General features: G+C 42.5%; 1 protein-coding gene across 13 annotated transcripts in view; it reads left to right on the forward strand.

The window, feature by feature from the left end:
* The window catches only part of PDCD1LG2 (programmed cell death 1 ligand 2), a 93,988-nt gene that overhangs the window by 13,096 nt on the left and 60,290 nt on the right, over nucleotides 1–20,602 (forward strand). For 12 of the 13 annotated variants that reach the window (XR_004277354.1, XR_004277356.1, XR_004277353.1 and 9 more), the window contains exons 2-4: nucleotides 32–100; nucleotides 11,001–11,306; nucleotides 20,093–20,359. Coding sequence is in view for 6 of the 13 variants with exons in the window: in XM_032307049.1 (XP_032162940.1) it covers nucleotides 32–100; nucleotides 11,001–11,306; nucleotides 20,093–20,359 (642 nt within the window). In the remaining 7 variants the exon portion in view is untranslated. The remainder of the gene's footprint in view (nucleotides 1–31; nucleotides 101–11,000; nucleotides 11,307–20,092; nucleotides 20,360–20,602) is intronic. The other variant, XM_032307055.1, reaches the window with a different exon arrangement.

Below are 20,602 nucleotides of genomic sequence, written 5' to 3' on the forward strand. Positions count from 1 at the left end.
AAGCGCTGAGACGTTCAATTGTCTGTTTCAGATCGGGTACAGACCATGTTCCTCCTTCCGCTAATTTTGAGCCTGGGAATGCAGCTTCATCAGACAGCAGGTAAGAACGGGCGAAAGGAGGGGGTCTGAGGAAGAGGAGTAAGCAGTTGCCCCCAGCTGAAGCCGATGATGAGAATGGGGTCCTCATGCTGAAGTCGTTCTCTGACAGGAAGTGGGATTACTCTCTGTTACGTGCACAGTAAAAAGAATGGTGCCCAGGTGGCCTGTGCTTGCCCATGTCCCTGTCTTACAGAAACAATAACCATTGGGCAGATGAGGAAACTGGAATTCAGAGAAGTTATTTAATTTACCCAAGATTATGTAGTTAATAGACGCCACAGACAAGCTTTCTACACAACTAATGTCCTTTCTGCAAGGACATCAGCTAGGTGATGTTGATAAACAAGCATGGCAGGCAGCTCCTAATCTTCCCCCTTTGGAAGGGGATTTTGGAATTAAGTTTGACTATAGACATATATTCAGTGTTGATACTGGATGTTCACAAAACCAAAAAGTATGATTGATGGATTATGTTGAAGAATTAACCAAAAGATGAGGTGCCCGAGCGGCTCAGTTGTTAAGTATCCGCCTTCAGCTCAGGTCATGATCCCAGGGTCCTGAGATCGAGCTGTCTCTCCCTCTCTGTCAAATAAATAAATGATATCTTTTAAAAAAGAGAGAATTAACCAAAAGGAAAGTATAAACAAGTTGTATCTTGCTTTCTCCTCAAGTTTCTCTTCTCTGCTTTCCACTATTCATTATGTGGATGATATCAGTTCAAACAAATATTAATTACCTGCCTAAATTGGACTACTTTCTCCTCAGGGGTCTTTTTGTTTTTTGTAAGTCTGATCATTTCCCATCTCCCTAATTAAGGAGTTTTAACTTCAAAGGTTTCTCATAGAGGCTACCTAAGCGGCAAAATGTAACAAAAGGGTCTGAGGATGGAAAAAAACGTTTATTTCTGGGGAGGGGAAGCAGTCCAGGATGAGGATTAAGAAGGACAAACTTATTTTTTTTTTTAAAGATTTTATTTATTTATTTGACAGAGGGAGATCACAAGTAGGCAGAGAGGCAGGCAGAGAGAGAGAGAGGAGGAAGCAGGCTCCCTGCCGAGCAGAGAGCCTGATGCGGTTCTCGATCCCAGGACCCTGAGATCATGACCTGAGCCGAAGGCAGCGGCTTAACCCACTGAGCCACCCAGGCGCCCTTTTTTTTTTTTTTTAAGATTTTATTTATTTATTAGAGAGAGAGAGCGCAAGAGAGGGAACACAAGCAGGGGGAGTGGGAGAGGGAGAAGCAGGCTTCCCACTGAGCAGGGAGCTCCACGTGGGGCTCGATCCCAGGACCCTGGGATCATGACCTGAGCTGAAGGAGACGCTTAATGGCTGAGCCACTCAGGCGCCCCAGGAAGGACAATGTTAACTAGTATGTTTCCCAGGTGGTTTTTTTTTTTTTAACAAGAAATACGCATTCATTTGTGTATTAAAAGAAGTATTATGCCCTTACTTGTCTATTAAAAGAAATATAAAAAAATTACATTTGTATGATAAAAATATAAATTTTAAGATATAAGAATTATTTTCAAAAGAATGCTTTCAAAAGCATTTGAAGGCATCAGATTATAGCATCAGGTGCCTGAGGACAGCCGCAGTTCTCAGGGCGGCCACCCTGCTGGCCTCCTCCCCCTCACTGTGCTTGTTCACCCCTAAACTTTCTCACCCCTAAACTTCCTCTCTTTGAGAAAGAAAAAAAGATAATGTGGACTGAATCAATATAATTCTTTATTACCTTCTCTATGTAAATTTCTATCTTTAAATTTTAAAAAGAATGCTTATAACAGCATTGTTAATCCTTCCAGAAAAGAAGCCCAAAACAACCAAATCCACATTAATCAACAGGATAATGCATAAATTGTGGTATATGAACAGAATGGAAAAACATACAGCGTTCAAATAAATTAATTGCAAAAATATGCAACTACATTTAAGAGTCTTAGTAACATAACATTGATTAAAAAATACAAAAAATCAAACATGGAATACAACATATAGTACAATGGCCTTTTTTAAACAATATATACCTATAGCTATATATATTGCAATATACCTATATATGTATAATGTATGCATATAATGCATGTGATATGCATATCATAATGATATGATATAAGCAGTATATATATGTGTATGTGTGTGTGTGTATATGTATGTGTGTGTGTGTGTGTATATGATAGAGCTAGAAAATAAGCCAGAGATTAATAAACACAATATTCAGGATGCTGATTACCTTTGGTGGAGATGTATGTCATTAGTAATGTTCTGGTTCTTGGGGTAGGTAATGGATTCGCAGGAGTTCATTTTCTTTGATTTGATATCCTTTAAAAATTTTTTGTAATTTAAACTTCTTTGTTGTAAAAGATGCCACAGGCAGAGAAAACCACATGAAACAAGTGTAAACCATCATGTTGCTGTAAGATGAATGCTTGTAACCAGTCACCCATGTCAAGTGGTAGACCTGTACCAGCCTTCCCTGAAAACATTCCCCTGCCCCAGTCCTACATAACCTCCCCCCAATAACACTCTACTATCTACCCTTTTCTCCATTAAAAAATTTTCCTAAATATCATTAAAAGAAATATTAGTAAGCACTCAGCAAAATAAGTTCTTTATAGTTTCTGAATCAGCAAATACAGATATCGCTCATTTTAAAGTGAATCTATATATTTCATTGGATATGCTGTAATTTATTTAACCAGTCCTTTATTGAGAGAAATTAGAGTTATTTAAAAAGCAATCGTTTCTTGCTAGATTAATGCTTGAAAAAATGTGTTTCCTAAGACTGTGATGAAGGCTGACTCCCATAAACCATTGACCATGAACCCTTTCCTTACTTGCCTGTCTGTGGGTGCTCTGTTCTGTTGTCTATCGAACAGCTTAATTGGCAGAATACATTTTCATTTCATTGTTTAAACATTTATTTATTTTCAAATTGACATACAGCAACATTTAGTCTTTTTCATAGAAACATCTACGAGTTTTTGGCAAACATGTGATCATACAAACAACGCCACAATCAAAATCCAGAACAGTTCCACGACTTGCCAAGCAAACAAACACAAGACACTCCCCAACTCTTAAAGCGAGGTACCCACTGATCTGTTCTCTGTCCTATAGTTTTGAATTTTCCAGATAATCACATAAATGGGATTATCTGCTACATACCTAGAGATGTGTTTTTTTCTGGCTTCTTTCACTTAGCATAAAGCAATTGAAGATTTTGTTTATTCATTCATTCATTCATTAGAGAGAGAGAGAAAGCACAAGCAGGCAAAGCAGCAGGCAGAGGGAGAGGGAGGAGCTGCTGGCTCCCCAGTGAGCAAGGAACCTGATGTGGGACTCAATCCCAGGACCCGGGATCACGACCTGAGCTGAAGGCAGATACTCCAACTGAGCCACCCAGGCACCCCATCATAATGCAACTGAGATTTACCCATGCTTTTATAGTATCAGGAACTCATTCCTTTCTGTTGCTGAGTAGTATTCCCTATAGAGACCAAATTTTGCTTATTCATTCCCCAGCTGAGGGACTTTTGGGTTGTTTCCTGTTTTGGGCAATTATGAATCAAGTTACTGTAAGTGCTAATGTATAGATTTTTGTTAGAACATACGTTTTCATTTCACCTGGGTAAATACTTGGGAGTAGGATCGCTGGGTCATGTGGTAAGTATATACTTAATTTTATAAGAAACCAGCAAACCTCTCCATAGTAGCTGGATTTCTTTGCTTTCCCAGCAGCAAAGTATAAGCACTCCAGTTGTTGCATTCCTGGGAGCCCTTGGCATTGATATTTTTGTGTTTTATAAAGTCATTTTAATAGGTGTGTTGAAGTATCTCTTTGTGGCTTAATTTGCATTTTCCTAGTATGTCATGATGATAAGCGTATTTTCACATGGCAATTGGACATATCCATATGCCTTCTTTGGTAAAGTTTGTATTCAAACTATTTGACCATTTTTAATTGGTTTATTCATTTTCTTACTTAGTTTTAGAGTTCTTTGTATAATCCAAATGCAAGTCCTTTAACAGATGTGTGATATGCAAGTATTTTCTCTCAGTCTGCGGCTCATCTTTTCATTCTCTTAACAGTGTCTTTTACACAGCAAAGATTTTAAGTTTGGTGGAATCCTGCTTATCCTTGTTTCTTACACGGACTATGCTTCTGGCATCATGTCTGAGAACTCTGCCCAGGCCAAGCGCTCAAAGATTTTCTCCTATGTTTTCTTCTAAACACATGATAGTTGTACATTTTACATTTAGGTTTATGATCCATCCTGAGTTAATTGTCATATAAGATATAAAGTGTAGGTTGAAGGTAATTCTTTTTCTTTTCCGTGTGTGGATGTCCAGTTTCTTCAGCCTCTTTTGTTGAAAAGACTATCCTTTCTTTATTGAGTTGCCTCTGCACATGTGTCAAACATCAATTGGTCATATCCGTTTGGGTCTATTTCTGGACTCCATTCTGCATCTGTCCTTTGCGTGTACCCTTTCCCTCATAGCACACTCTTCTGATATCTGTAATATTGTAATTCTTTTTTTCTTATGTTTTTATTTCAAAACCTAAGGTGGTCTTGTAACCGAGACACGGTTAAGGGGAAATATTCATTTCTGTATTTTCTCATGTCTTGGAGGCAAAGTAGCTCCAATTATTATTCCTTTTATTCATATTTTTCCTTCTTCCTTCACCCTCCAGGGAGGGATAAAAGCCAGGGGGTCACATGACCATGGTGACACTTGAGGTCACTCTGGGGTGGGGACCACACCTTGGGTCACTCCGCTCAACCTATCTTCAGGCTCTGAAACTACTTCTTCAGATCCCTGAGGTATACAAAGCAGAACTGTCAGGCTGCAGAAAGGATTTCTAAGAGCTGACATGTCCCCATGCAGTATTCCTACAAAGAGGAGTAGATGAGTCAGGAGCCCAGAGCAGGCTTCTATCCTAAACTAACAACTAGAGCTTTCTGAAGGCTGTGGTTGTGTCAAGCAGTCCCCACCTTTCAAGTTCATTAAGTACAGAGTCTGAAAAAACTTCAACTTCTGTTATTAAATGGAAAAAAAAAAGTATAAAATTAGCTTGAAGGGGAAGCTATCTTGGGAGGTAATGCAAATGATTTGTTTTGTGTTTCTGGAGACGTGACAGGTGCTGACTCCTATAGATGCCTGATTGCAAATAAAAGACAGTTTCCCTACGAGCTTTCAGAAAGGCTCCAGCATTACTGAAGCCAGCTGCTTTCATTTGCTTAAGGAAAATGCATGTATGAATTTTTCATGCCCTGGCCAAATGTGTTACCCTTTAATTTACTCAGGGAGCCAGAATGAATGGGAAAACCTGCTTTGTTTTGCTTTTGTCTGCTTAATTTTGTAGTTGCAGAAACTTTCCAATGTTCTCCTTTGTCTCATAACTTCAGGAGTTCAATGCTAGGTTGAAGCTTAATATAATAACCTCTAATTTCAAGCTGTATTACAAAAGTATAGTCATCAAAACAATATGGTATTGGCATAAAAACAGACATATAGGTCAATCAAATGGAATAAAGAACCCAGAAATACACACACACACATACGCACACACCCACACAAACCAAATTATATTTTCCTTACCATAAAGTTGAAAAGTATATCTATCTCCTTCATGGATATAATATATACACGCCAGTGGATACATTGTCGTATCTGTAGAGTTGTTAGTATAGGCTTTCGAGACACAGAGATACGAACTGGAATTCCAACTCCATGAGTTACCACTCTTGACCTTGGGCAAGTTGTATCACTTCTGTAAGCCTAAATTTCACCATCCATGAGATAGGCATGATAACTCCTGCCTTGCAGGGTTTGGGGAACGCCAAAGGAGATGATGAAGTAAAGATTAGCCCAGTGTCTGCCTCACTGTGTTGAATAAATGTTGAGGATTACTCTGCTTCCCAGTGAGAGCCCAAGTGCAGGCTCATGTTAAAAGAATGCTTCTCAGACAGTGACGTCCACATGAACCACCTCCGCTTTGTTAAAAGGTGGAGTCTGCTTCTCTAGGTCTGAGGCTGGGCCTGAGATTGGAAACCCCTTGCTTGCTTCCAGGTGAAGCTGAGGCGGGATCATAAAAGATATTTGCCTGTGCAGGTATTTTGTTTATCTAACCAATGCTTCCTAATACTCTGCACATTAGAAGCTTCCAAGGAAATCTTTAAAAAAATAATGGATGCTGGCCTCACAAAAGGATTAGAATTTATATTTAAAGAATCCAAGGTGGGGTCTGGTATTTTTTTAAAAAGCCTCCTGAGTGATTCCAATAATGGCCACAGTTGAGGCACCCTGCTTGGTGACTGTGATGTGCATCCAGGCTTGAGAAACATGTCTTCATGCAGTTGTTTGCAACTGTAATTTTATTGCCTCTGTAATTTACATCAAGTAAGAATAATTTAGGATCTTAAAAGTATATTGCATTTCCTGAACTCCTCATCTTTATGGGGTAATCAAGCTCTCAGCTTTGCACATCTTAGAAGATTTAACTGAGAAAAATTACACCAAATAACAATTAGTCCTCTAGTTTTCTGAGCTACTCAGATATTTGATTCAGGTTTGCTAATTACTCTTTCCTCTTATGAACATTAGCTGAAAAATATCACCTGCCTAAGAGGTAACATGCTTTATACCTACAACCCCTACACACACTCTGCACGAAGCAGAGTAGAAAAGAAGCAAGCAGAAAATGGACTTTTGTCAAAGGCCCAGAGTGTAAAGAGGGGAGTTCTGCTGTCTGCTATGGGGAGTTCCAGAGGAAGTTACTTCTCTCTCTCTCATGAGAAGAAAGCCTAAGTGCGGTAGATAAATTTGCTAAATAAATTCAATAGAGGCAACACCCAAGGTCCTCCGACACTTATATCAGACTTAGCAACTGAACTTACTTGCAAATCCCATTTATCTTCCCTGCTTCCTGCTGTATCATGTGTGGGGAAAAAAAAAAAAAAAAAAAGAATTCCTGAACCTGGCACACGGAAGACGGTTGCTGATGTACCAGATGGATGAGTAAATATTCCTCTGCAGGCCAGAGTGGATTGGGTAGCAGGTAGCTCTGTCTTGGTTAAAAGAGGACTTAGTAACTCAACGTTTGGCGATGACCCCCATCAGAAAGGGATCTGCCCTTAAGAGGTCCTTTTAGAGAGACCCAGAGTGAGAGTTACTACGAGTGGATGTCATGAAATGGAATCATGCAGGAAGTTCGGAAGCACAAATCTCTGTTCACGTGTGTCATCTCACAGTCTTCCCAACCTGTCCAGGCAAATGCGGGCGTGATCAGCAGTGTTTGACCGAGAAGCACTCATGTCCTAGACCTGCCCCAGCCCCAGCCTGCTGGCAGATGTGAATTCTTTCCTGTACTGCAAATCTGTCAGAAAGGCGTGTTCTAGTCATGGTGAAAACAGGGCTTGCAAAATGTAATCTCGCCCAGTTGTTCTTGAGAAAGCTCAAGTTTGGGCGTCACTACCAAGTGTGCTGTGTGATGATTAAGAATGCCAGCCAGCTGGTGCCCCAGGGGCAAGTTGCAGTTTGATGAGAGGAAGACAGACGTGGTCAGGCTCATCCGCTCTTACTTCTCCCTCTTGCTGCCATTTGCCAAACTCTTAAGTGGGAGGAACTATGTGCCAGGCGCTGAAGACACCAAAACAAACTTAGCCTGGTCACTACCTTCAAAGTCTTGCAGGTCAGAAGAGAATTGCAGTGTGAACCATTTAAGCAATAGGAAACCCAAAATTTACTAGTACTTTATTTATTTATTTTAAGATTTTATTTATTCACTTGACAGACAGAGATCACAAGTAGGCAGAGAGGCAGGCAGAGAGAGAGGAGAAAGCAGGCTCCCTGCTGAGCAGAGAACCCGATGTGGGGCTCTATCCCAGGACCCTGGGATCATGACCTGAGCCAAAGGCAGAGGCTTTAACCCACTGAGCCACCCAGGCACCCTTTACTAGTACTTTAAAATCTATTGCCCAGTAGGTTCCTGGGTGGCTTAGTCAGTTAAGCATCTGCCTTTGGCTCAGGTCGTGATCCCAGGATCCTGGGATGGAGCCCTGCAATGTGACGTCTCCCTCTCCTCTGCCCCTCCCCCTCAAACTGTGCTCTTTCAAATAAATAAATAAAATCGTTCAAGAAAAAAATCTATTGCCCAGGATGGTCAGGGAATGGGCTGTCCTGGTTAATAAAATATCACAGTTAATAAAGAATGGGCCTCGGAGCACCTGGATGACTCAGGGGGTTAAGCCTCTGCCTTCAGCTTAAGTCATGATCTCAGGGTCCTAGGATCAAGGCCCACATCAGACTCTCTGCTCAGCAGGAAGCCTGCTTCCCCCTCTCTCTGCCTGCCTCTCTGCCTACTTGCGATCTGTCTCTGTCAAATAAATAAATAAAATCCTTAAAAAAAAAAAGAATGGCCCTTGTTAGGTCCGTTATTAAACGAAATGAGACTGAGACAAAGTGAAAGTTATTTAAAGCTTTATTTTATGATAAGTATTAGAAGTCAGACTGATTGGTCAGGGGAACGAGACTGAGACAAGGTGAAAGTTATACAAAGTTCTATTTTATGTCAAGCATTAGAAGTCAGACTGACTGGCCAGGGCCATCTCTGAAGAGAGCGACCACCCCCAGCTCACAAGCTCAAGAATTGACTAACTGACCGGTCAGGGCCGCCTCCGAAGAGGGCGACCCTCTCCATCTTACAGATTACCTTTTATAGAGCAATAGTCTGGCCACACATAGGTGGCCAATGAGATTGTAGTCATGTTAGGTCACACTAGGTGGCCAATTGAATTACAATTTACCCTATAGTAGCTGTTTGACCCAACCTATTACTCTGGTCAGAATGGGTGCTCAAGGTTGGCGCCCAAACAGTGGGGTTTACATTCTTTGGTGGTTAGGGAAAAAGTATGTGTGTTTTTTACTGATTGGATGTCTCCACCCGGCCCGACTCGTCCTTGTATTCTGGGCTCTGTTACCAAGAACTGGCCGACCTGGCCTTGTATTCTGGGCTCTGTTATTAGGACTGGATGACCATATTTTACTGGTTCCCCAGACTTGCTTCTAAGTAAGTTCCTCTGGGGGAAGGGAGCAGGATCAGTTTAAGTTTTATTGCAGAAACAAGAAAATGGCTTTTAACCAAGATGGAGTTGCTCTGGCTAAATAGGTCCTTACAGCCCTGTGTTACATGTACAGATTACCACTTTCCCAAGAATTTTAACAGGGTACAAAAGACAGGAACCAGTGTTTGCTGACCACCTATCCCCTGCCAAAATAAGGCACTGCATACGTGCCATTTTGTCTAATATTCACCACAGTACTTAGATGCAGATATTAACCTTACACATTTATAGATAAAGAGAGACTCACAGAGCTAAATGACATATTCAAAATCAAAGAGCTCATAATCTCACCCCAGTCGCTCTGTCACTAGACCCCATGCTCTTACTGTACTGCTTTTTGTAATAGTAACATCTCCTTGAATAGCATATGCTTAGAAGCCACAAATATTTGTTGAATGGACGTCTTGACTAAATAAATAAATGAATGAAGCAAGCTGTCCTGAATATAATTTGATCTAGTCTTTTGTCATCGTTCAGAAATTACGTTAAGATCTTGCCACACCTCTGTGTAATGAATATCCATTCACTAATGATGGAGGTGACATAACCTTGTGCAGTTTCCCACAGTGTCTTCATGCACACACTACCTTCATTAGTTTTACTTTGCTTTACCACTCTTCATGCCGTTGTTTTTATAGAATTCCTTTAAATCAACTCAGCTTTTATTCTTTGAGAACAACGGAAAACAAGGACCACTGTTACTGGTAAACAGAGGATATAAGCAAAAATAAATGTGATGAAAGCAGTGTTATTAAATTCTACCCCGATACCTACAGTATCTGCCTGGGAGCTTTCTCTTTTATTAAAGGGAGAAATAGCCGTTATTAGAGGTATGAGAATCTAGTTGCAAATTATATGTTACTTGAAGGGTTGAAATAGGATTAAAGAGGAAATAAATTCCTCTCTGAATAACTCAGTTCCCTTTTGGCCTTAATTCTACCTTAAATATAATTATTTTGCATGCTTCATATTTGCCTCCTATTTTGGGACATACTGTTGCAGTAACTATAGAATTTTAGCGAAACAACTAATTGGCTCCCAATTTTAACTTCACTAACTGTGTGTCCTGGCGTGAACCTCTTTGAGCCAGTTTCCTCAACTGTAAAGCAGTAATAGTAATACATACTTCATGGTTGTATTTTCAGGATTAAATGATGTAGTTATAGAAGCCTAGCACGGTGCCTGGTGCATAGTAGGTCTACACTAAATATTAGTTCTATTCTTCCTTTCTCCTTACTGACAGAAAAGAAGAACCTTGTCCAGTGGGCTGATGCGACACGGTGGTTAAGGGCACACCTGGGTCTGATCCAGGCTACTTCCCTGTGCCTCAGTTTCCTTTTCTAACAAGACGATGGCTCTACTTTGCTGGCTTTCTGGGAAAACTCAATGAGATTGTGTGTTAGCAGAGGACTAACCCCTAGTAAGAACTCAACAGATGATAACTATGATTACTCCCAGTCACGAGAGGAGGTCGTCTTTGGCAGGGTTGATATAATCTGATCCATACAGAGAAAATGAGCCCGGGTGAGAGGCGCGAAGACAATAATCAGCCACACAGGTGGGGCGTGTTGAGAGAAGTAGCTCAAAACAGTGGGTCAAGAGCTCCACTCTTGCCCAGACAGGACAGGGCACTGGAGAGGAAGGAGCCTGAAGGACGGCCCAGTTCATGACAGGTGTCTCCCGGACCACGGGGGTGGGATGGGCCCCTCAGCTCCCACTCTGTACAGAACTGAGTTGTGAAGGCAAACAGTGGGAGAACGCCTTGTTTTTTGTTCAGCTTTATTTACAGTGACGGCCCCTAAGGAACTGTACACAGTGGACTATGGGAGCAATGTGACCCTGGAGTGTCGCTTTGACACTGGAGGTCACGTGGAACTCAGAAACTTAAAGGCCAGTTTGCAGAAGATGGAAAACTATACATCCTTGCAGAGTAAAAGAGCCAGCTTGCTGGAAGAGCAGCTGCCCCTGGGGAAGGCCTCATTCCACATCCCTCGAGTGCAGCTGACGGACGCGGGCCAGTACCGCTGCCTCATCATCTACGGCCTCGCCTGGGACTACAAGTACCTGACTCTGAAAGTCAAAGGTGAGTCGTTTCCAGGGCGGGAATCTGTGGAGGCATCTGCACAAGCAAAAACCAGGAGGATGGTTGCAAAGAGACGGGGCTATCTTAGAGAAAACAGAAGCACCTGCCCAGACATATTTTCTTAACATCTGAGTATAAGGTAGCTGAGGTGAGGGTACGTCAGGGTAGGAGCTGCAGGAATGATCTGGGTCTAGAGGGAAGGCAGGAAATGGGTCCCTGAAAGCCGGGAGGGTGCCAAAGATAAGCTTTGCCTGCTCACACTTCCTGCAAGGAACAACACTGGCTTGATCATTAAGCTCCTCTTTAAGAGAAACTTATTCCTCTAGTCCAGAGTTTTTCGAACCATGGTTTGCTGGCCATTCGTGGAATAAAGCATCGATTTAGTGAGTAGCAACCAGGTGGGTGTCTTTCTTCAAATAAAATGAATAGATCAGAAGGCATCACATAATAGGGCTGAATGTCATTTTGTGAAACTCTTGTTTCAGAGATAAGGGGTGTGTGTGTGTGTGTGTGCGTGTGTGCATTGGATTGTGATGTAAAATATTTTTTTTCACTGTGGGACACGGTCCCAAAAGTTTGGAGAACGCTGTTCTAGTCCAAGCTTCACGTATTGCAAATGAAGCAGCCGAAGTCCAAGAAGTGAAGGGTGGTGGGCTTGGGGAGCCCAGTCAGGTCCAACGCTGTCCCACTTCCTCTAGACTGAGGGCTCTCCTCACCACAACACAAGCCAAGAACCTAAGTCTGAAGAAATCTTCAAGGTCATGTTTGCTTTGGAAAAGGCCATTTTGAGAAAGCCTTCTAACAAAAGAACAGACTCGGTTCTGTTCCTAGCTAGTGTCTTTCAGCCCACACTGACTGATCTGGGTTTTCTCTGTCCTCTCCAGTCTCACCCAGTAAGCCTCAGAGGATCTGTACTGTCTTCTGGAAAGTCCATAGACTTCGGACCCTAAAGACCATGGAGCTTGGTAGCAATGTTGTGACTTCATGATCTGGGACAAGAAGGATAAAGTGGGAGGATTAGACATGAGGGTAAATGCTTTCACCTGTGATCCTGGGCAGGTTATTTCACCTTTACAATCACAGATTTTTCTTATTTGTAAAAGGATAGCCATAGTAGCACCTACCACAGAGGATTATTATACAAATTTTAAAAGATACTGAACCTAAGGAAGTGAGCATGGTTCTTGGCATGTGGTGAGTGTCTGGAGAGCTGGTCCAAAGACCTCCTCTGACCTCAGCTCTCAATAAGTCATGAGGAGAGTCATTAGCCTGGATGTAACTGCCTTCTCTCTTAATTGCATTTCCCGCACCCACAACTGGGATGAACTCCAGAACTTTGAAGTTCGTCTGATCTCAATTAATGGGAGGAAAGCAGGCTCTACATTCTCACGATCCCCTAATGAATTCAGTGTCTGCACCCCTAGCGCACTGCCTCCGTGTTTGTTAACCTCTGCTTGAATGCTAGAATGCATCGTAGGGTCCCTGGGCAACCTGGGGCCAGTCTTCCACTCCTCTCCAGCTGAGGGCTGCCCCTCCTTCCTGGGATGCCACGCTGCCAGCTTCATCACCTAGAGCAGAGATGGTCGGCTGCAGACCAGTGTATTCCTTAAATCTTAATTATTTATTCTTTAAATCCTTGTTGCTCTTCAAACGATGGTATATGGGGATCACAGGATTTTCTGAGGGTTCGCAGGGGCCCGGGCAATTTTAGGAAATGAGTTTCTAATTCTTCCTCTTCCCCACTTATTCTTTCCCCAAATTGAGTGTGCCTGAGAATTAGGCTTCCAGGCAAGTCTCTTGGGGTTCCCCTAAAACACTTCCTCTTTTATCATTGGCTTCTTCCATTTCATAAGAAGTGTACCTCTCACCAATGTGGTGTGTTGCCTCGGGGTGTAGAAAAACTCTTCCTTGCTAAACAAAAGACTAATCGGAAATATTGATACCGTATCAAACTGATGACTAACAAATCCCTCTGCAAAACAGGTGATACCAAATTCTGTTTTCAGCAAAGCTGGAGGAGGGCCTAATACAGTTAAGAGCTGATGCTAAAAAATGAAGTAGGGGTTGTTGTTGTTGTTGTTGTTGTTGTTGTTTTGCCAAATAAATCATAAGGCTATTGAGCATGAAATGACATCTCTATAACAAAACTCCTCCCACACCCACTACTTGTTTATATGAGTAAGTTTCCTTAGTATTTCTTGTCATAAAAATGGAAAAATTGAAATAGAGCTGAGGCTAGTCTTGCCTCATTCCAACAACCATATGCATCCTTGGATACATGAACAAATTGAAAAAGAGAGCCCCACCCATCCCCTTAAGGGATACATTTCCAGAAAACTTCTTTTTTTTTTTTTTTTTCAGTATTCCAAGATTCATTGTTTATGCACCACACCCATGGAGGACATTAGGAGAAGGACAACTCTTATCTTTTAATCATTATCAATATTCATAATATTTTAAATTTTGATTTTAGGTGTTCTGATAATAGAAATTAGATTTCAGTGCAGAAGGAAACTGAATACTTGAAGCCTTGTGATCACAAGCAAAAAAATTAATCTCAATAGCTATACATATTTTGTTGTTGCACAGAAATATAAGGATCCCCAATACAACATGTTGAGATTGGATAGAATCCTGTAGGAAAAAGTGGAATCGGAGCTGAAGGTCATGGAATGAAACAGTATGAAAAAGATAGTTTAAAGCTCTGACCATTACAGGAGAATTTTTTAAAAGATTTTATTTCTTTATTTGAGAGAGGGAGAGAACACACAGGGAGAGAGAGGGAGAAGCAGACTCCCTGCTGAGGAGGGAGCCTAATGTGGGACTCAATCCCAGGTCCCTGAGATCATGACCTGAGCTGAAGCAGATGCCTAACCGACTGAGACTCCCAGGTGCCCCTACAGGAGAATTTTTTTTATTTTTTATTTTTTAATTTATTTGGCAGACAGAGATCACAAGTAGGCAGAGAGGCAGGCAGAGAGAGAGGAGGAAGCAGGCTCCCCGCCAAGCAGAGAGCCCGATGTGGGGCTCGATTCCAGGACGCTGGGATCGAGATGTCAGCCAAAGGCAGAGGCCCCAGCCTACTGAGCCACCCAGGCGCCTACAGGAGAATTTGTATATGTATTTTTCCAAGGACAGGGGAGTGTATAAAAGATACCTCCTATGATGTCTAGACAGCATTAGGTACATATCTAAGAGGGAAATCATTGTTTTACTTAAAATATATGTTTATAAAATGATAAACATTATCTATTTTTCCAATACCCACACTTAGAAAAAATTTTAAGAACCTACCTAATAAATATGTGAGACGGTGCATACTGTGTCACAGCCTTTAAGAGGAATGTAAGCAAAAAACAGGAAAAGTTGAAGACCATCGCCTCAGAGTATCCTATCCTGATCAGGGGAGACCCAGTGCCTCAGTTAGGATCTGCTTCAATAAAACAGGACAGGAAGAAGTATGTACTTTTTCCTTAAAATGCCTGATCTATGGCATAAACTTGAAAAGAGGTTTATAGCACCTACTTCGATATCTGGGCAGTAGTTGATATTAAATATAGTGAAAAGAACTACTTTTTTAAAAGCACAGGAAAAACAGTACTAGGTAGAAGGGCTGGAGAGTCTAAAAGACCCAGGATCACAGGGACCTGACAGGCAGCTGTAGCGAGGAACCTGTCTGAGAGAGGGTAGGGAGTGTGGCTGCAGAGAAGAGGCCGGAGAGCCCAGGGACTGAGCCCGCACGCTGAGAACTGGCCTGAGCCAAGGATCCCAGACAGACCCCGAAGTCCTGGGCACAGAAAGGCCAAACCAGCCCCCACAGCCCTAGTAGGAAATGAGGAGGGGGATGGGAGGGCGCCAACCCCCAGAGTGGACTGAGGCTCACAGAAGTCTTTCAAATCCACAAAAAGGCCCAGGCTAGATGGGAGTTCGACTTGAGCGAGCAGAGGAAGGAGGCAACAAGGCTTCCATTTTCTCTCACCATGGCCTCGACCCGTCCTCGCCCAAGGGAAGCAGGGCAGCCTTGAAAGGGTAAGGGACAGTTGGCCTCTGGATAGAGAAAGCATTGGCTTAAAGCACTTACTGATGGGGCTAAGTCTCTCCCTTTCCTCCTTTGGGGAACCAGAAAGGCAATAAGGAAAGCTGGAGTTTGACAATGACCTTCTGAATCCCGCAGTGGGCAAAAGCTCCCTGGGAGTACAAGCTGTGTAACCCGAGGGTCCTCCCCAGGTCATCCGACAGAGGAATTGGGAGCAAGCCTAAAAGATTTCCCTCAGCGATTCCTAGAAACCTGCCTACATTCTGTAAGACCAAGGCGTGTGCAACTACATTTTTTCACCTTCGTTACCATCCTTACGATGATAGAGCAGATAATGCCGCCTGCTGCTTATCTCTATTTCAGAGATGCTAGAGTGTGGCTGGCCAGTCGCGTAGGGATCCTTCAGTCAGAGACGACCAGGGAGACAGAGACCATTCAAACCGGCAGAAATTTAAATTTGAAAACAGAAAATTCTTTTACTAGAACAGACAGAGTGACTAATCAGGGGGAACGGGGAGGCAAATCAGCAATAACGAGAAGCTGCTGCCTGCACTGCACTGGCGGGAGAGGAGAGCACAGGGCTACCGGAGCTCAGCGACCGGAGTCACTGAGACACTAGAACCTCAGCAGGCCCATCCAGCGGCAGCAGGAGGAAGGAAGAGCTGTGCGGGCTGCTGGAGAGGCTCTTGGAGCATAGGGCATTGTGGGGAAACACCGTAACTTCTCCCTCCTGTTTGCCCTCCAGACTTCCCACTGTGCCTCCTGTGGGCTGTAGGGAGCCTGGGAGACACGGCCTGCAGGAGTCAGCCTTCGCGCAGTGCAGAGCAGAGCAGAACACTTGCAGGATGGATTTGAGGACAGACAGGCCCAGGATCCACACAGCACACATCTTGTGCGTAAACTGGTAAAATGTGAGATGAATGGTGGTGTAATTGACCACAACTGTAACAGACTCAACAGCTGGGAGGTGTTGACTCAAAGCTGACAAAGGGTGATAGATGCTCTTGGGACAACCAGGAGACAGTCTGCAGGAGCCCACAGAGTTGTTATAGCCAACAACGCTGTACCTGGATCATTCATTTAATAACATTTATGACTTTAGGCTGCATGAAAACCCCAATGTGGGCCTAAAATGTGCTCAACACATGGAAGTAGTCATCCTGTGCTTCATACTGCTTAGGTAAAATCTGGAATATAGATCATGTTACATTGGAAAACAAAGTGAATCCAAAGACTGGTATGTGGAACTGAGTCTAAAAACTGTCCTGTGAGATATGTTTGAAGAAAGTAGGCATGTTTTACCCAGAAGGGAAAGACTATATGGAATCTTGCCACTTACCTTCAAATACCCAAAGGATCATATTCAGCAGCTAATGATCATTGCTAATATTAATTGAATTTTTACTATGGTCTAGGCACCTAGCTCATTCAATCACCCTAACACCTCTGTTAAGGATAGTTATTATCATACCTGGTTATAAAGGAGAAACTTGAGGGCTTTAAAGGTCACACAACCAGCCATTGGCTCAAGCCTAATCTAACCACGTTCTTAACTACTATGTAGCTCATACATTGACTTAGTAAACCAGACAGTTATCAAGGGGTTGAAGCTGCCAAGAGGCAAAGTTTGACTTGGGAGAAGAATGATCTTTCCAGTGAAAGTTTAACTTTCTTATTGTCCAATCATGGTAATGGCTGCTCCTAGCAGGAGGAGTTTCCATTTATAGATGCATTTAGCCAAAAGTTAGTTCTCTAGCAGCTTACCGATATCAGAAAAGATAATCTTTTTAAAAAAGGAAGAAAAAAGAAAAGATAATCTTTATTTTATTTATTGTTTTTTAATTATTTGTTTGTTTATTCCTTTTATCTGTATTAAAGATAAAAAGGGACATTTCATCAGGATAAAGAAGTCAATATGAGAGGGAGATGTAACAGTCCTCAATGTGTCTATGTCTAACAACATAACTTCAGAACATATAACACACACAAAAATTCTCTAAAAGCAGAAGTAGATCCATAATCTTTTGGAGATTTCAACTCATCTCTATTACAACAGGTGAAGTAAACAAAAAAGAAAATAGAAGAATTGTGTAAACATAGGCATCTTGGCCTATTGACACTTATACCCAACAAGAGCCGAGTAGGAAGTTGGACTCGTTTGAATTGTAAGATCACTTTTAGCTCTGAAATTCTAAAATTTACTCATCTTTTCCTAAGAATAGCCCCCTTGATGCAGCTTCCCCATTGTGTGTGGCTGATAGTGATGCCTTTCCCCCACTTCCCGAACTGCACAAGGCTGTGGAGGCGTCTTTAATATTGTATACATGCCGGTTGTGAGTGCCCATCCCTTTTCCCAACCTTGCTGGTTCTTCTAGTTGAACATCTCTCTCATCTTCTCCGTCATTTGTATATCCCACGTTACAGACTCAGCCTCCCTTCTGATTCTTGACCCTCCTCCCGATGAAATCACCTCTCAACGTGGCCCCCAAGAGCAGCTTCTTGTTCTGAGCTCCCCTGCAGGAATGGGCCAGACCTTCATATGCAACACGTTGCATCCATTTGTTCTCCTCCATCCCTCCCCCAAAGACCCCAGCATTAAAGAAATAACCTGCACTGTAATAGGATAAATGATCGTAAGAGGACATCAAACCAAGTGGAAATAGTATAGATAAATAAAATGAAAGATAAGTGAGTCTTCAAAATGCATGCTTCAGATACTGTTAAATTGCCAGAGGTAGATAAAAATTGGCTTAAAGGAGACTGGTAAGTCTAACCAGTTCAAGTTCTCAGTAGGCTGCTTCAAAGCTGATTCTCCTCATGTTCTACTAGTCCCGTGTGCCCCTAAGTCCCCGCCCTTCCTGTGTCTGTTGCTCCATCCCCAAACATTTTGCTATTACATAGACAATCATCCTCTTATGATGATTCAGAATAATGTAGCCATGAAGGGCATGAGTTCAAGTCCCCCACCCCACCCCAGATTCCAGCTGTTTCCCTGTTTATAAAATAGGAAAATGAATTTTCCCTAACGCCTCGGGTCCTTACAGAGTTTGAATGAGGTAATGGATTTTAAAGAGATAGAATCAGATTTTAGAGCCACTCACCTCTGTTCCTCTCTAAGCTATGTGTACAAGAATCAATAACCAAATGGGAAATGAACTCCATTTTTTAAATTCATAACCGGATGAGCACATGATTTTCTCCTTTCCCCTCTCCCAACTTCAGGGCTTCTTTGGTGGTCTACACTGGAGAACAAAGTGAATCCAAATACTCTTTTTTCTTGCACCCTCAGCTTAGAGTTCAGGTTTGCAGAAGACCCTGAAGTTACTCATTTATCCAGCATCATGGGTGAGAAAGTTCACCTCACCCACCCAGTTACAAGCAGAAGGTGGAAAACCATGAGTAGGGAAGATACCAGAGGTTTTTGAGCTAGGCCAGCCAGTGCTCCCAGCTGAGTAGCTTTCCCACACGGAGGCAAGAACTTAAGAGAGGGCTGCGGGTTGTGAACTGCGCTTCAAGACTCAGTCACCCAGTCCAGAGAACTGTGACCCACTGAGCATCTTTGACCATAACTAATCAAGTTAGCAACTCCTAACACAGGGACACAAAGGGGCAAAAATTGTGAAGAGGGGCCTGAACATTCCTTTCCCCTCTGCAGGATGTAAAATCACAGGGCACAAAGTTGAGCACCTAGAAAACCCTTAGTACCTCACTGTTAACGTGATTTTAAGTTAAAATCACTTTTCATAAAGGGTGTGCTCATTTCTACTCCTCCCAACAATTTAAGAAAAAAAATAGTTTTGTCACCCTTGTGCCATATATGCGATAAAGGTTTGCATCAAAATTCTGTTTCTTAAATATTTCCTACCTAATGAAAGCTAGTATGCATTTCTTCTTCCCTTCACTGAAAAATCAACAGGTTACTTCCCGTATTCCCTGGTATTTGCATGTGTTATTAATATGTGTTTTAGGTTATCATCTGAAATAATTGGACAATTTGTCCCTGTGTCTTCAATGTCACATCAATGTCACTTGTATTCATTTTAGATCTGTTTCCTAGAGGGCAGGGAGCAATGTTTGATTAATTCACTCAGCATGTACCACAAGTGTGTGCGGCTCACTGTGTGTGTGTGTGTGTGTGTGTGTGTGTGTGTGTGTGTGTTTTGGACAGGAGAAGCAAGTAACAGATATAGTCAATTCTTGACTACTTATAGACAGACTCTAGGTCTTTGTTTTTTCTCCTCCTAATCTCACAGAGAAGAAAGGAAAGAGGGAAGTGGGAAGAGAATTTTCTCCTGTAGAAGCAGCAACAAATAAACCAAGAATATGGGGGTGATCAAGGGATTTTATTTATCCCCCTCTCTTTTCTCCAGTCCTCAGCCGTGAGATAATTTGGAATAATACAGGAAGCCACAGAGTGTGGTGGGATAAAGTACTATTGAGATGTGCAATCAGACTTCCGGTGCGCAAACATCGACCCTCCCGGTTATTAGCCCCATGACTCTGGGAAAAATACTCAATCTCACTTCAGTTACTTCCAACAAAAATTGGGACTATCAATGATGCCATTTTTGTTATAAGAATTATATCGTTCAGTGTAAATGAGGTGCTATTTGAGGCAAAGAAATGTGTAAAGGCCATTATTACTTAGTATCGATAATGATAATTTTATTCATTTCGCATGTTATCAAGTCCAAAGCCGTCTCGGAACCAGAAAAGAAAGATTATTTCTTTTTCTTCTTTTATTATCCAGCTTCCTACAAGAAAATAAACACTTATTTACTTAGGATCCCGGGGGTAGATGAGGTAGAGCTCACCTGCCAGGCCGAAGGTTATCCGTTGGCAGAAGTATACTGGGAAAACATCAGCGTTCCTGCCAACACCAGCCACATCAAGACCGCTGATGGCCTCTACCAGGTCACCAGCATTCTGCGCCTCAAGCTGCACCCCGGCAGGAACGTCAGCTGTGTGTTCTGGAACGCTAACATGGACGAACGTACCTCAGCCGTCATTGAATATGGTGAGAGTGGTAAGAGTGGCTCCCCCCTTCCTAACTCCCTCGGTCAGGGCTTAGGCAGGAAAGAGATGGCACACTCAGAACGAGTCATTTGAGGACAGAGGGATGAAAGACCTATGTATGAAGGTGTGGCAGGATTTAGAGAAGCTAGTAAGCATATTGCAGGACCCTGGGGCCTCCCCAGTCAGAGAAGCAGTTACCACTGTTGGAGGGATTACTGAATCCTGGGAAAGGGAGCTGCAGGGA

Source organism: Mustela erminea, chromosome 12, assembly GCF_009829155.1.
Source record: "Mustela erminea isolate mMusErm1 chromosome 12, mMusErm1.Pri, whole genome shotgun sequence".
Classification (NCBI taxonomy): Eukaryota; Metazoa; Chordata; class Mammalia; order Carnivora; family Mustelidae; genus Mustela; species Mustela erminea.